The sequence below is a fragment of the Bemisia tabaci genome, chromosome 8 (genome assembly GCF_918797505.1).
Source record: "Bemisia tabaci chromosome 8, PGI_BMITA_v3".
Lineage (NCBI taxonomy): Eukaryota > Metazoa > Arthropoda > Insecta > Hemiptera > Aleyrodidae > Bemisia > Bemisia tabaci.
In genome coordinates, this window is record NC_092800.1 from 43698734 (window position 1) to 43712035 (window position 13302).

Sequence of the window (13302 nt, forward strand, 5' to 3'; positions counted from 1 at the left end):
AAACGTTGCGAGGACCTACGCAAGGCTTCCGCTTCCACCCGAGACATCGCGAACGGCGGATCTCCTTTGATCTTTACCGACTTTGCCGAGTTTACGAACAGCGAGCGCGATTGCGATTGGGGGAATAAGCAAAGAGCCCAAATTAAGGATTGAAAGACACAGAAATTTCTGAAATTGAAAAAAAAAAGTTCATAAACACATTTTTATTTACAGTGAAAAAAATAAAATACTAAAATGTGTCTAGTGATCCTTCGATACTAGTTTGACTGCCCGCGCAGTTACCTTCAAATCCTGGAAATGCATACGTAACTGCAGGGACAGTCAAGCCAGCATCCAGGGATCTTTGAACAAATTCTTAACAGCCTAGGCTACTATCATAGCATTTCATTGTTTTCTGTGCAGGCGTATGAGCAAATGGAAAATTCTTAAAAATTAGTCACATTTTTTTTGTCGACTTTTGTAATATTCGCGAATTTTCACACTTAGAAAAGTCATTTCCAATTATTCGTTTTACTATTCGTAGCTGTGAATAATTGACTTAAATTATTCGTTATTCGCTTGCTATTCGCGAATAGTTGCCGAAATTATTCGCTATTCGCTTCGTTTGGAAAATTCACTATTCGCACAGCCCTACTATTTAACCATCTAGCACATATTAAATTGTCAGGGAATTTTACCAAAATATGTCAGAGAATTTTATCCTCTAAATTCTGTGGCAACCCTGATTATGCTTTTTTTATAATTTCTTTTTGAAATATCTGTCACGCAAGTGAAAATCTGCTAACTTCAATGCCTGGTTCTTTTCATTTTAAGTGATCCTTTTTAACTTTGGAAAGTTTTCCCTTCACCGCTGAACATTTCTGATCATCATTGTGTTTTTTTCCCCTTACAGAATCATTTCTAACAAGGAGGATATGGAGCTTTCAATTGATATCACTCTAAAATTGCTAGCAAATGGTTGCAGTGATATTCGGTCGTTCATGTATAGCGAGTGTCATAAATTGATTACCTCCAAGTTAGGAGTTGAACAAGCGGTCAAATCGTCAGATCCAGTTCCTCACTTGAAATTCTTGTTGAACTCGGAGGTCATTTCAGAGATTGCTCTGTATGGTGTTTTCGACGATATTCCTGAGGTTAGTTTCTCTCCTGGTAATACATTTGGCACTTGTGAATTTTTTTCCACCAGCTTTATAAAAGGGTGGAGGAGGAAATGAACTATAAATGAAATAACTATACCCCTCCAATATGTATTTGGATCTGTCACTGGATTGCATTTTGCAAAAAGGAACCAGGAACATTGCAATGTTGTTAAGATAGTGCAACTTCTTTTGTCTTGGAGGAAAAACCTGATTACCCATTAATAGTTTCTATTTTACTTGCTAAAAACTGATATTGAAGACAAAAATTACCATTTAAATACCATACTTTTTCAAGATTTCCGTAATTTTATTGCAAAGGATGAAGTTGCACAATCTTAGCATCATCGCAATGCTTCTGGTTCCTTTTTGCAAAATGCAATCCTTATAGAAACTCTCCATGGAAAAAATAAGTAGCTTTCTTAAACATTCATGTAAAGGCCAACCACGAGCTATTCAGCCATGAAATTTACAAAAATTTGGAAAATTTTGGTATTTCTCAATTATTTTCTTTGATAAAATTACCATTAGTCTACCTAAAAAATTGATAAAGAAAGACTTATTTACTAGGATCATACTTTGCATTGAAAAAAAAAGTTGAAAAAAATGGACCAGTGACAACCGGGGGATAGCACTTCGGAAAAAAAAGGCAAACTTTATGGGTTGCCACCTTATTCCAATATTGGGTTTCAGTGTTGCCCCTTAAAAAATCACTCCTCAAAACCCCATGAATATCCTTTAAAACGGGATTTTCCAACAAAAAAGTGCAGGGTTTTTTTTTAAGTCTATGGACTATTCGCACCAATCAGAATTTGAAGGTATAGTTGTAATTTTTGAATGAAAGGGACAGAGCTAAGGAGAAATATTAAAAATTTGCAAACCTATTGTAGAGTCTACCTGCCTAGGTATCACTACATTTTTTTTTTTTTAAAGATTTAATCATTTATGATTACTTGTAAAAAAGTCAATCTTGTGAGTTGAGAGACATAATAGGTACGTAACATTTCCGTCTCCTCTATGCTTGCAATTCAAGACTCACTCAATTTTCTTTCAGATTCAGGAAGAAGCAAAAGATTTATTGATTCATATCTTATCATGCCGTTTACTGGTTCCAAAATATTCTTTCAAAACAGTTCTATCTGCCATTGGGCCTGTACTACCTCTTTTGGAATGTCTTGCAGAGAAAAACACCGAACTTGGCCGTTGCGTTCTTGGGGTGTTGAACCCAGATTCCTCTCCTCTCTCGCAATTACAGGTAACTCAATCAGCCTCCTACTCTATTCTGTAATTTATTTGAAGTATGACCGTTTTGATTTGGAAATCTAGAGTCATATTTCTAGAGAAGTGGCAGAGAATGTCTGGCACCAGGTTGCGGAAAAAGGTTCTGGATTGGGTTCCTCCGGTAGGTTTTGCAGAGGGCGTCTTACGAGAAGGTGGATAGATGGCATCCTGGAGAGAGTTCAGCTTCTGGAAAATCTCTACCTTGAAAGATTCCAGTGGCGGTTGGGTGTTCCAAAGCACCCCAGCGCGTCATAAAAGCAACTGCTACAAGTATACCAGAGAAGTGAGACTTCCTCTTATTTTTGGTGGTATATCTTGTACCAGCAAATGCTCTCTCTCTCAAAAATAGTGGAATGAAAGCTGTCATTACAGAACTTTAAAGATTAAATACTGATATAAAAGCAAGTCGAACGTTTGAAATTTGTTCATTGAGCTAAATACTACAACATAAAAAAGTATACAAAATATGTAATATGTAATAAAAGCTCTAGCATCTCTCTAAGGGAACTCAAAATGATAAGGTGGTTAACAAGTATAATTTTGATATACATATTCATTGCAATCTAATTATCTGAGTATGTATCGAATAATGAGATATTCATTGGTGATAAAAATAATTTAAAGCACAAATTTTTCTGATCTTTTTTCTGTGGTCTTTTGGTTTTAGTTACTCACCGGAAATTTACGGCTCATGTTTCGGAATGATAGCATTGTTCGTGAAGAGGGAATTGCGCGAGTCATGTGGCTGATGCGCACAACAACTGTAGTCGAACAAGCCTCGGGAATATTCATTGTTGAAAAACCTGCTCACCAGCGACAGATCTTAACTGGAGTTTATGAGGCAAGAGTTGTCAACAATTATTAAAACTTTCAGACAAAAATAGTTTTTAGAATACTAAGCGTAGTACTTAATCCCAAAATTTATGATCTTGAATTCACAGACACACACACACACAAAAAAAGAGAAAAGAAGTGCACTTTTTCTAGGTATGGAAAATTAGCCACTTTTCCTCCTTCAATTGTCCATTTTCAATCAAATTTTCATAAAATTTTAGCTAATGATATTTTATTTTTAAATCTGTAATAGAACAAGTAGTTGTTAACTTAGAGCTCGCTTAAACTCTTTTGACAGTTAAGTTTCAAGTTTTAAATATTATCCCTTTAATCTATGTAAAGCATGCATAATACGGTCAGAAAGAAATTGGAGAAGTTTCTCATTTCAGGCAGGAAGTATGATTCGAGTTCTCGAGCTACTAACAGCGCCTTGTGTCGAAGATAGGCTTCGGCGCTCTGCCTTGATTCAGTTGAGTGTTATGACGGAAGACTGGCGACTTCATGATATATTTCTGGAACAAAATGGATTGAAAGCTGTCATAGACGTTCTTAAAAATGAGATTGTAAGTATCAAAATAAAAGTATTTGTTTGCTCTAGTCAATCCTGCAAGAATTTACTTCTTTCTTGAATAGTGCTCTTAGGGAAGTGAGAGTATATTTGTATAGAATTGAGGTTTTCAATTTTTGAATTGATTGTTGGAATATTCCAGCCAAAGATGAGTGTAGGTTGCCTCTTAGGCTTAAAAACCTGAACAGTTGGGAAAATTAAGGGAAAATTTATCTAAAAATTTTAGAAAATTTCTCAAAACGGACCGAAATTTTTCTGCTCCATTGACTTTGAGTATCTTTTCAGTTTTCAACAATACATCGGCAGATTTTGCAAATTGTTTAATCCTCCCCCTTCTTTTTCTCTTGAAAGAATACTCAAAACTTGAAGGTTAGTTTTGAAATCAGCAGTGGGAATTACCCTTTTTATGAACGCATGATAGTAGATTTTAGGCGTGGAAAAGTCAGCAAAATTTGGATTTCCGGGTGCCTACCCTGAAATCTTTTATACATATTAGACAAATTTCCTTAGAAGAATAAAATTTCATTTCCTATTAGATTGTAAAACTCGTCACTTTATTTGATAGTTATTAGTCTCCGGGTGAGAAGTTTCTTCAAATTTTAAAAGGAAAACAAAGAAAGCAGAGGGTATGTAAAATGAAATGGTAATATGTAGCTCGCTATTAGTACTATGAGTGTAAAAGATTCCACGTTAGTTGGGACAGTTCAGACGATGCAGTAATTGTTTAACCTGCATTTTGCCTGTACGGACTTGAGTGTGATAGATTCTTACATACATAAACGTTTCAGTAAAACGTTATTTCCTGATCTTCTTATTTTATGTCCAATTGGTTTTATTTTATCATTTTTCGACTACTTTTATAAGTTTTTCGTATTTTTGCCCCCCCCCCCCCCCCCCTGTATTAGGAGGAACCACGGACCGACTCAGGAAGGGACATGATTTTGTCAACAATCTGTGTTCTGAAGAATATAGTGAGACATAATACACATTTACGCTTGGAGCTATCAACTGATTTTGAGGTTTATAAAGCAGCATTTTTAGGTAAGTTTTAGTCTATTCTTATTTGTCAAAAATTTGTTTCCAAATGTTTCATTTACATTGTTTTACTTCTCGAATAAATCAATTTCAATAATCATAAAAGAAGAAAAAGCTTCAGGTCTTAGCAATCTTTCACAACAAAAAAGCCCCTCTGGCCCTCTCTGGACTAAGAGGAGGAGCGACAAGATACATGAAAAATCTTGTGCGATGGGGCCACAGCCAAAATGACAGAAGAGCAAATGTAGGGCTGGATTTATGAAGATTGCAGTTGCTGTATCTGCTGACCGGTCCCAATGTAAATACACAGTACATTGTAAGATTTAGTTTTAGCAAATTACAAAGCCATTTATGTGGGTGATTTTTTGAAATGTAGCATTCAGAAAGAGAAAACATGTTTTTTACTGGTACTTCAGACACAATGAGTCAGAAGCGCTAGATGTAGAATTTTGATGGTTCAAGCTTATATAGAGTAGCAGAAAACAGTAAGATCTTTTGGAACGCCTAATTTTTACGACCAATATTAACAGAAATATCTCCTTCGAAAAACTTTGTATGACGTCATTCACTGTGGGAGTTCATAAGATGATTTCTTTTGCCTTGGATAAGTGATACACTAATATGCTTTGGCTGCTTGGCTTAAAATAAGGATGAAAATAGTGAAATTAATAAATTACTTTAGTCGGTCCAAGTTGGTTGGGTCCAAGAAGTTAATTTTTTTTCATGTAAGTTTTCTTGAGAATGAGGTATTGATTCTAAATCTGAATACTCTGAACAGCAATTGTACTGAAACCATCATTTCATGCTTTGACGGTTTTTACTGTTAATTTTTCATTTAATAGTCTTGAAACTCCTCACACGAAACACACTTTATTTTTATCTAGGTTTGTTCAAATATCACGATGAGCTGAGGCTGAGGAGGGATGCCACCGAGCTGTTCGCCCTTTTACTCTTTGCAGAGCAAATTTTAACACCAACAATTGCCTGTATCTCTGTGGTTGACCTAGTCAAACGATCTGTTATTTTACCCTTTGAGCTCAATTCTCACGCTAAATCAAGTCCTCATTCTGAACCTCAGTTAACTGGTAAATAGCATTAACTTTTTCACCGATTTCTTTTCGGAGACTTTTATTTTAATTTTGATTGATTGAATGAATGTGTAGTTTCAATGAAATTATGTAAATCAAACCAAGTTTCCCTCCCCCGAGGTCAGACGGAAATGAAATCCCTGTTTTCTGATCCTAATGTCTCTGGAGAAAGCAATTTGACTCTTCATTGCCCAAAATCCTTTTAATAACTTGCTTTGTCAAGTTGCTTAACATTTAAAGGAAATTAAATATGTATTTAGTCAAGAAAAAAGAGCAGCATCATCGGAAATAATCATCTGCTTGTAAGAAAAAAGAAGGAAAATTTAATCCCTTCTTTTTTACTGGGAGACGAAAATTTTGGCTGTTATGAGATTATGTACAGAATTACGGAATTATTGCCGCTGGATACATGTATAGTGTTCCCTCTCTAGAAGGCAAGCAACGCGTAAGGTTTGTTTGAACTTTTCTACTTTTTGAGAGTCTTACTTAAATTGTGCCGTCAATATTTAATGCTGCCTGTTACTTTTACTTTCAGGTATTATACTTTTATCGTACATTTCTTGATTTTAGGACTCTTAAGTGATGAAAACTGTAAAAAGTGCCTGAGTATTCACTGGCATATTGTCAGTTCTAGTGGTGGAAACATCAACAGTCTCATCGAGAATTATGATGATGTCAACAGTGACAGATTAGTAGTTTCTGAGAAGACCATGTTTCAACTGCAGTCAGCATCGCTGCCGTTCAGCATCACCCAGTTACTCTACGCTATTCAGAACGCAACTCATCATACCACTGTCATCGAAACTTTGGATGTCATTGCCAGGTATTCTTATCATCCAATTAATCAACATTTTACAAACCAGACCATTTGAAGGAGAGAGAATAGAAGAAGGAACGTTGAATAATTCAGGGTGGCATGAAACGTAAGAAAGAAATGAAAGATTGGACATTTTAGTGAAATATTTCATGAAATTTCATGAGGTTGTGAAATATCTCATGAAATTTCACGAGGTTGTGAAATATTCATGAAATTTCCCGAGGTTGTGAAATATTTCATGAAATTTCCCAAGGTTGTGAAATATTTCATATTTTTCAAGGGCCAGAGTATTCAACCCGCTCTCAAACACACAAAAATAAAAGTAAGTCACAATTTTTACATTTTGCAAAACATGAAAAAGAACCGGTATTTTTCAATATCTTTCATAAAGAACCCCCGCACAGAGCATGGGCTCAGCGGCTCTCTATGAAAGTCGATGAAACTTTAATAGATTGATATAAAGTTCATAATTAAGGGAAAGCCAAAAAATTAGCTCATTTTTGCGAGTAGAAACCGAGATATTCGCAATTGAATCCGGACTATTTTCTATCATGCCGCAGCATGGCGGAAGAATTCCGAGTCCCCTCTCCTCTCGTTGTTCGGCGTTCTCGATCAGACCTCACGTCACTCACGTGAAGATAGGTGCATATGCGCTCGGCTGGTGCGAATGCTGTACTCCCCCCCTCTCCCTGCATCTGTCAATTCTGTTTCAGCAACTACATTTTAGATTAAACTGGCCGGCAACGCCGGCACGGGAGAGGTGCGAGAAGCAGGGAATTCCATATCGCACAGCCCGAACGGAGCATCCTAATGAAAGGAGTGAGTGTAAACAATGCGACATCATAGTTACCTGGTGGGGAGAGGGGGTTTCCTGGCCGAAGTGCTCAAGCAAGGTAAGGCGACACGGAGAATTTGCTTCCGCCGCACAGATAATAGTCCGGGTTCAATCGCGAATATCTCGGCTTCTACTCGCAAAAGTGAGCTAATTTTTTGGCTTTCCCTTAATTATGAACTTTATATGAATCTATTAAAGTTTCATCGAATTTCATAGAGAGCCGCTGAGCCCATGCTCTGTGCGGGGTTCTTTCTGAAATTTCATGAAATTTTGCCACCCTGGAATAATTAGCTGCTAATGACCAGTAAAATTGAATGATAGAATCCTTGGTAATAAATTGCAGAAAAAAATGTGGTTTAGTTCTCTTGTCTAACCTAGTTTTTGTCTTTTTTTTAATCTTACAGATATCTAGAAATGTATTGGTTGATTACTGCAGAAGAGCTGAACGAAATTCCACTCAGAGCCTCCGTAGAAAGATTTTTATCCTCACCACCGTCAAATGCCATGGATCAGGAACTACTCGTAATTGTACTGAAATTCATCGCAGAGCACTCTCTCATACTCAGACACCATCTTACATGGCTCCCTAGTCTTTTGTGCGATGAAAGGAATGCTTTATCAAAACTTGTGGTATCTCACATTGGCAATGATAGTACTCTCACAAAGGTACATGAGATCTTTTTTTCTTTGTCTTTTCCTTTGAAAATTGTGTTGCATTATTCTGAAAGTCTGAGTCCTAAATGTTGTGGAGCAGTCAAGTGATTCTTTATCGTTTTTTTTTTCTTCTTCGTTCAGAACCCATCTACCCAGAGCCGGATTTAGAAGAGTGCAAACGGTGCCATTGCACTGGACGGCAAATTTCGGATTTTTTTTTTAGTTTAGAGAAAGAGAAGAAAGAGAGAGTGAGAGTGGAAGAAAAAATGAGGGAAAAATATTGGAAGGATTAGACCACAGTCAGGTTAATCTGCACGGTGGCAGCGGCGTAGCACTGACTTCCACTTCGAATTTATTCTATCTCCGGGTGAGCCATCGCACCCCTCTCTGAAAATCATGGGCAACTTTATGGCGGCAAATTTAATGACTGTATAATTTATACTATTTAATTCTAGATAAGAAATTACATGAGCAATCTTTCTCTACTGTAAGGCAAGTGCACAATCATTTGAGGACATCTCAACGGTAGGAAAGGCTTGTGAGTGTTGCCATTATGTCCATTGAATTTGACATTAGTGATGTGCAACTGGAATTCACTGACATCATAGTGGAGTTTGAGCTTGCTAATGCAAGAAAAAAGAATTTCTAGAGCTTTCAATGCCTTGATGAAACTTTCTACCCCTCAAATTTTCTCTCCCTTTTCATCTTAATTAATCCTTAAGTTTTTCAAAATAATTAGTACATCAATAGCCAAATGGCAAAGCCACGTACCTCCATTTGAAATGCTTTTCTGTTATTTTCACTCTTGTATAATGTTTGTTTGAAAAGTATATGCGCAGTCTTGCAAGCATATAAATTATTATATTTTACCCCACAACTCCTCATCTTTTAGGGGATCAAAATACTTCATATTTTTCTCTTTTGAGCACAGAATGGTGTCAGTCTAGAGCATTTTAATGTTATCTCTCGATTCCTCTGCACTGTAATCATCTATCCACAAATTTAAAGTATCCTCTATAGTATTGCAGTGCTAGGAAAAAATGATGTGTCAGCCTTCAAACATCGCAACTTTCCTATGAAAAAGTACAGACTTTTCCGGAAACTTGTGGATATTTTTCCTCCAACTTCGCAGTGAATTTCATTGAAAAATACTTATAATCACCCTTAAAAATAAACACTTTATTGGAGGCAACTTGGCAACATTTGAAGTTTAATTTAACGTTTTTCCTTTACGTGGGAGAGTTCTATCTGCAGCTATTCCGAAATTGGAAAACATCAAGTCAAGTGTCTTCAAATTTTAGGCATCGATATTTGTAATATTGTTGATTTATTATTCTCTTAATAACAGCATGAGTCTCGGTCAGCAATAACAGCAAGTCGACGACTCATTTAATTTTTGTTTCCGGTTGATACTGGAATTGTAATTACCTCAAAACGTTCTGGGTTTTGTCTTTTGATTTGTCCCCCTTTTGTAGCCTTTCTCCAAATTAAGTTGTTCTTTTATTATGTGTTTTTGGCTGATTAAGTTGTTCTTCACTCATTATTCTCTCATTTCAGTGGAAAGAAATATGCATAGAAGTATTCCATTTGAGCAGGAAGTGTGTGCAGCTATTCAGGTCGGAAAATTGGACTCACATCACCAACAATATTGAAAAGTGCCTTAGATTCAGCCACACACAGCATTTCTACAACCTAGCATTTCTGGATGCGTTGCTATCCTGTTTTGTGGAGATCACCATAGCATCTCCATTGCAACCAATTGATTCCACCGAACTTTGGGAGCTTATATCCGCGTTCCACTGCAGCAATCCTCAATCATTCATGGGGCTCAGCGTCACAAGGAACACTTTGATCCTCCTCAATCATCTTTTTCACTTTGCGGTGCGGTGTAAAGTGAGTATTAACAAGTAACCCAAATCCCATCATAACCAGCATCAAAGATGAAACATTCCAGAAGTGAGCAGTCATCAGAAAGTGAAATGGACTCCCTATATTGCGCTGATTTTTAACCATGCCTATTACATGCAGGGTCGCCACAGTCAGGGAACACCGGAAAACTGGGGGACGTCAGAGAATTTTTAAAAATCGGGTAAAACCTGGAAATTTTAGGGGAGCTGACAAAAGTATTAGGTAAAAATTGTTAAGGCACCTTTATTTGCCCTTCAGAATCAATTTGACGCTTAGAGCAACAAATTTTGCATAAAATCTATTTCTAATCAAAATCAAAATGTGTCAGGGACTTAAATTTTTCTAAATTCTGTCGCAAACCTGTTACACATTTTAAGGCTAAAGATGACAAATTTTCAGTAAAAAAAAGAAAAAAAATTAAAATACAGCCATAATTTTTCTTCCAAAAGTTGAGGAACATGATTTATGAAAAATTTTATACCTTTAGTACTCAAGTATCTTCTCAATCTATCAACCTGTTCTAATTATTTTATATCTTTACGAAAGGTGAATGGCTCTTTTGTAACGGGACAAATCATTAATGTAAAAATACTCTTGAAATTAAAGATTGCATTTTGCAATTTTCATCAATTTCTTTTCTTGCAGAGATGGGAGGATGTTTGGCTTGTCGAGAGCCGTATGATCTGGTTCCCGCTGCTCTTCGCAAGCCGTGACGTAATTGTACGGGCTTCAGCTTTCCAGTTGGCCAGCGGTCTGACAAGCTCAAGAGCGGGTGCCGAATTTATGTTGACTGCAGTTGATGGTCTTTGGAGCACGTCTTTAGGTGTTCTTATGAATCATCGAGAAGCGAGTGTTGTAAGAGAGAATGCAGGCATGATCTGCTCCAACATCATAAGCCATGGAACCAAAGAAGTGAGCTCATTCACTTATTTTTTTCTTGCAGATCTGGATGAGAGAATTGGGGAATTAAGTGTTGAACAAAACGAACAATTTAAAATTTTCTATTTATAGAATGGCGCTGTCTTGCAAATAAATAACCATTTGTGACAGTCAGGGGAAAGAGGATTTAAAACGTATTCTGCTGAATTGGTTGTTTTTTTGTTGGTTGCGTCAGGCAAAAACGTTCACAGTCACCAGTGTTTTGACCGGCGCGTTTTCATTGCAGTGACCAGGCGTGTATGATTGATTATCGATATTCCTCCATTTGCAGCTAAGGCAAAGAATCGATTATCAAGGTGTTCGTTGCAATCACCCTGTTTTTCGATCCTTTTCCATAGTATATATGGCTGATCTATTGATATATATTGCAAAGCACGCCAAGCCACTGTTTCATCGTGCTGCTAAGTAATAGAGGTGCTGTCTGTAGGCCTTCCAAGGAATTAATTGTAGAGCACTAGTTATGTATTTAACCAATGCAGCCATGCTAAGGAAGAACCCTGCGTGAACATTTGAGAGTTGCCTTTCTCTGGCTAAAATATGTATTTTTGAGGAAAGTTATACATGTTTTTCCTTGAAATTTTTTAGATATTTCAAGCAAAATTATCTAGAAAATTCGAAGGAAAATATTCACAATTTTCCCTATAAATTAAGTTCATTAAGTTCATGTTAAAAAAATATGGGAACGTATGAAGGCTCATACAACTTTTTTCCTTGGCAGGACAGAATAATAATAAGGCTAGTGTTGTGGCAAATGGTGAAGACTGTGGTATCAAGCATGCAAATTCCGCTGTTTTTTCTTACTGTTAATCTCGGTCACTAGATATCTGTCTCTCCTTCATTTTAACCAATGTATCCAATATTATTACCTAATTTTGCATCCTTTCTCCTTATTTTTCAGTTAATGGTAGACCGGTGTAAAGAAATAGGACTCTTTGAATATTTTTCTGTTATTGTCGCCCAGTTAAGGATATCACCTCTTATGGTCGCAACGCAAGAAGGATCTCCAACAACAAATGGAGACTATGCACCAACCACGCCAGATTTACTGAAAGTCTGTTGCCTCCTCCTAATGAATTTATGTTGTTTAAAGGAAACCACTTTGAGAGACGCCTATCAAGATGGATTTACAGTTTCTTTGTTTAGGTAAACTGTTAGATATGTTTGAATTTATTCCTCAACAAAATTATCCTTCATGTTTAAGAAACCTATGAACGTAAGTCCTTATGCCTCTAATTAATTGAAGACATTACGATGAGGAGTGTTATCCTCATTAATGATCAAAATTTCGGCTATTTTTGAGGATAGTGCTGCGTGACTAGCTTCTATCTTTGCCATCAAAGGGAATCGGAATCAATATCAGGGAATGAATATTAACTGGGAAAAACAGGGAATTCGGCCAAGAATTAGTGCTTAAATTGGGGAATTTTTTCTCCCGAAGTGGTTTGATCAAATTATCCTTAAAACTGGTGATATGTGTTAACTCGGCTTCTAGGAATTGAAGAAAAGATGAAAAAGCAAAATTTGGAGCAAAATTTTATTTTTTTCTAGAGAATCTACCGGAAAGTAAGTGGAAATTGTAGGTTTTCATCAGGGAATGTTTCCAAGAAAATCAGCAAAAACCAGGGTATTATCAGGGAATGGGAAAAGTAAACAATGCTGGACACCATGAATTAGATCTGCAGCTGAGTTAAAGCAATTAATTTTTCATCAGTTAACCTGTATTTATGATGTTGAACCAAATATTTAATTTGTTTCAGATTTTTAAGTTCTTTTCAAGTGCCAAATAATTTATCGCGGGATGTTGTAACTATGTTAACTGCCATGTGTTCGTTACTAGCTCATACAATGAACAAAGTTGAAAATATTCTTGTGCCCAACTGTTCCGTTGCCATTTTGCCTCTGTTGAATACTGATTTGTTTGGTGAGTATTTTCTATGCATCCTCCCATTTTGAAACAATAAATATGCCTAAAAAATCCTTGACATCCAACTTGACTGATTCGCCATGACCCAAGGGACTTGTTATATCTCACAAATTCCTACAACAAAGCTTGTTTTCTCTTATGGGAACCATGAAACCCTGGGTTTCTCCTTCACTATAATACTACTTCTCAGAATGTGATTGTATTTCTTTTCCTTGAATGTTTCTAAACATATATTTTTAGAGATTGAACTGAGTACCTATTATGGAAATTCTAATAAGACAGA

The 13302-nt window shown here is 36.5% G+C and overlaps 1 protein-coding gene across 2 annotated transcripts in view; it reads left to right on the forward strand.

Moving 5' to 3' along the window:
• ana3 (rotatin homolog anastral spindle 3) overlaps positions 1-13302 on the forward strand; it is a 38657-nt gene that overhangs the window by 18736 nt on the left and 6619 nt on the right. For both annotated transcript variants that reach the window (XM_072303478.1, XM_019047887.2), the window contains exons 11-22: positions 893-1133; positions 2191-2391; positions 3085-3258; positions 3641-3814; positions 4725-4860; positions 5739-5939; positions 6513-6765; positions 7999-8260; positions 9806-10141; positions 10802-11068; positions 11994-12238; positions 12853-13016. In XM_072303478.1, the coding sequence (XP_072159579.1) occupies positions 893-1133; positions 2191-2391; positions 3085-3258; positions 3641-3814; positions 4725-4860; positions 5739-5939; positions 6513-6765; positions 7999-8260; positions 9806-10141; positions 10802-11068; positions 11994-12238; positions 12853-13016 (2654 nt within the window). The remainder of the gene's footprint in view (positions 1-892; positions 1134-2190; positions 2392-3084; positions 3259-3640; positions 3815-4724; positions 4861-5738; positions 5940-6512; positions 6766-7998; positions 8261-9805; positions 10142-10801; positions 11069-11993; positions 12239-12852; positions 13017-13302) is intronic.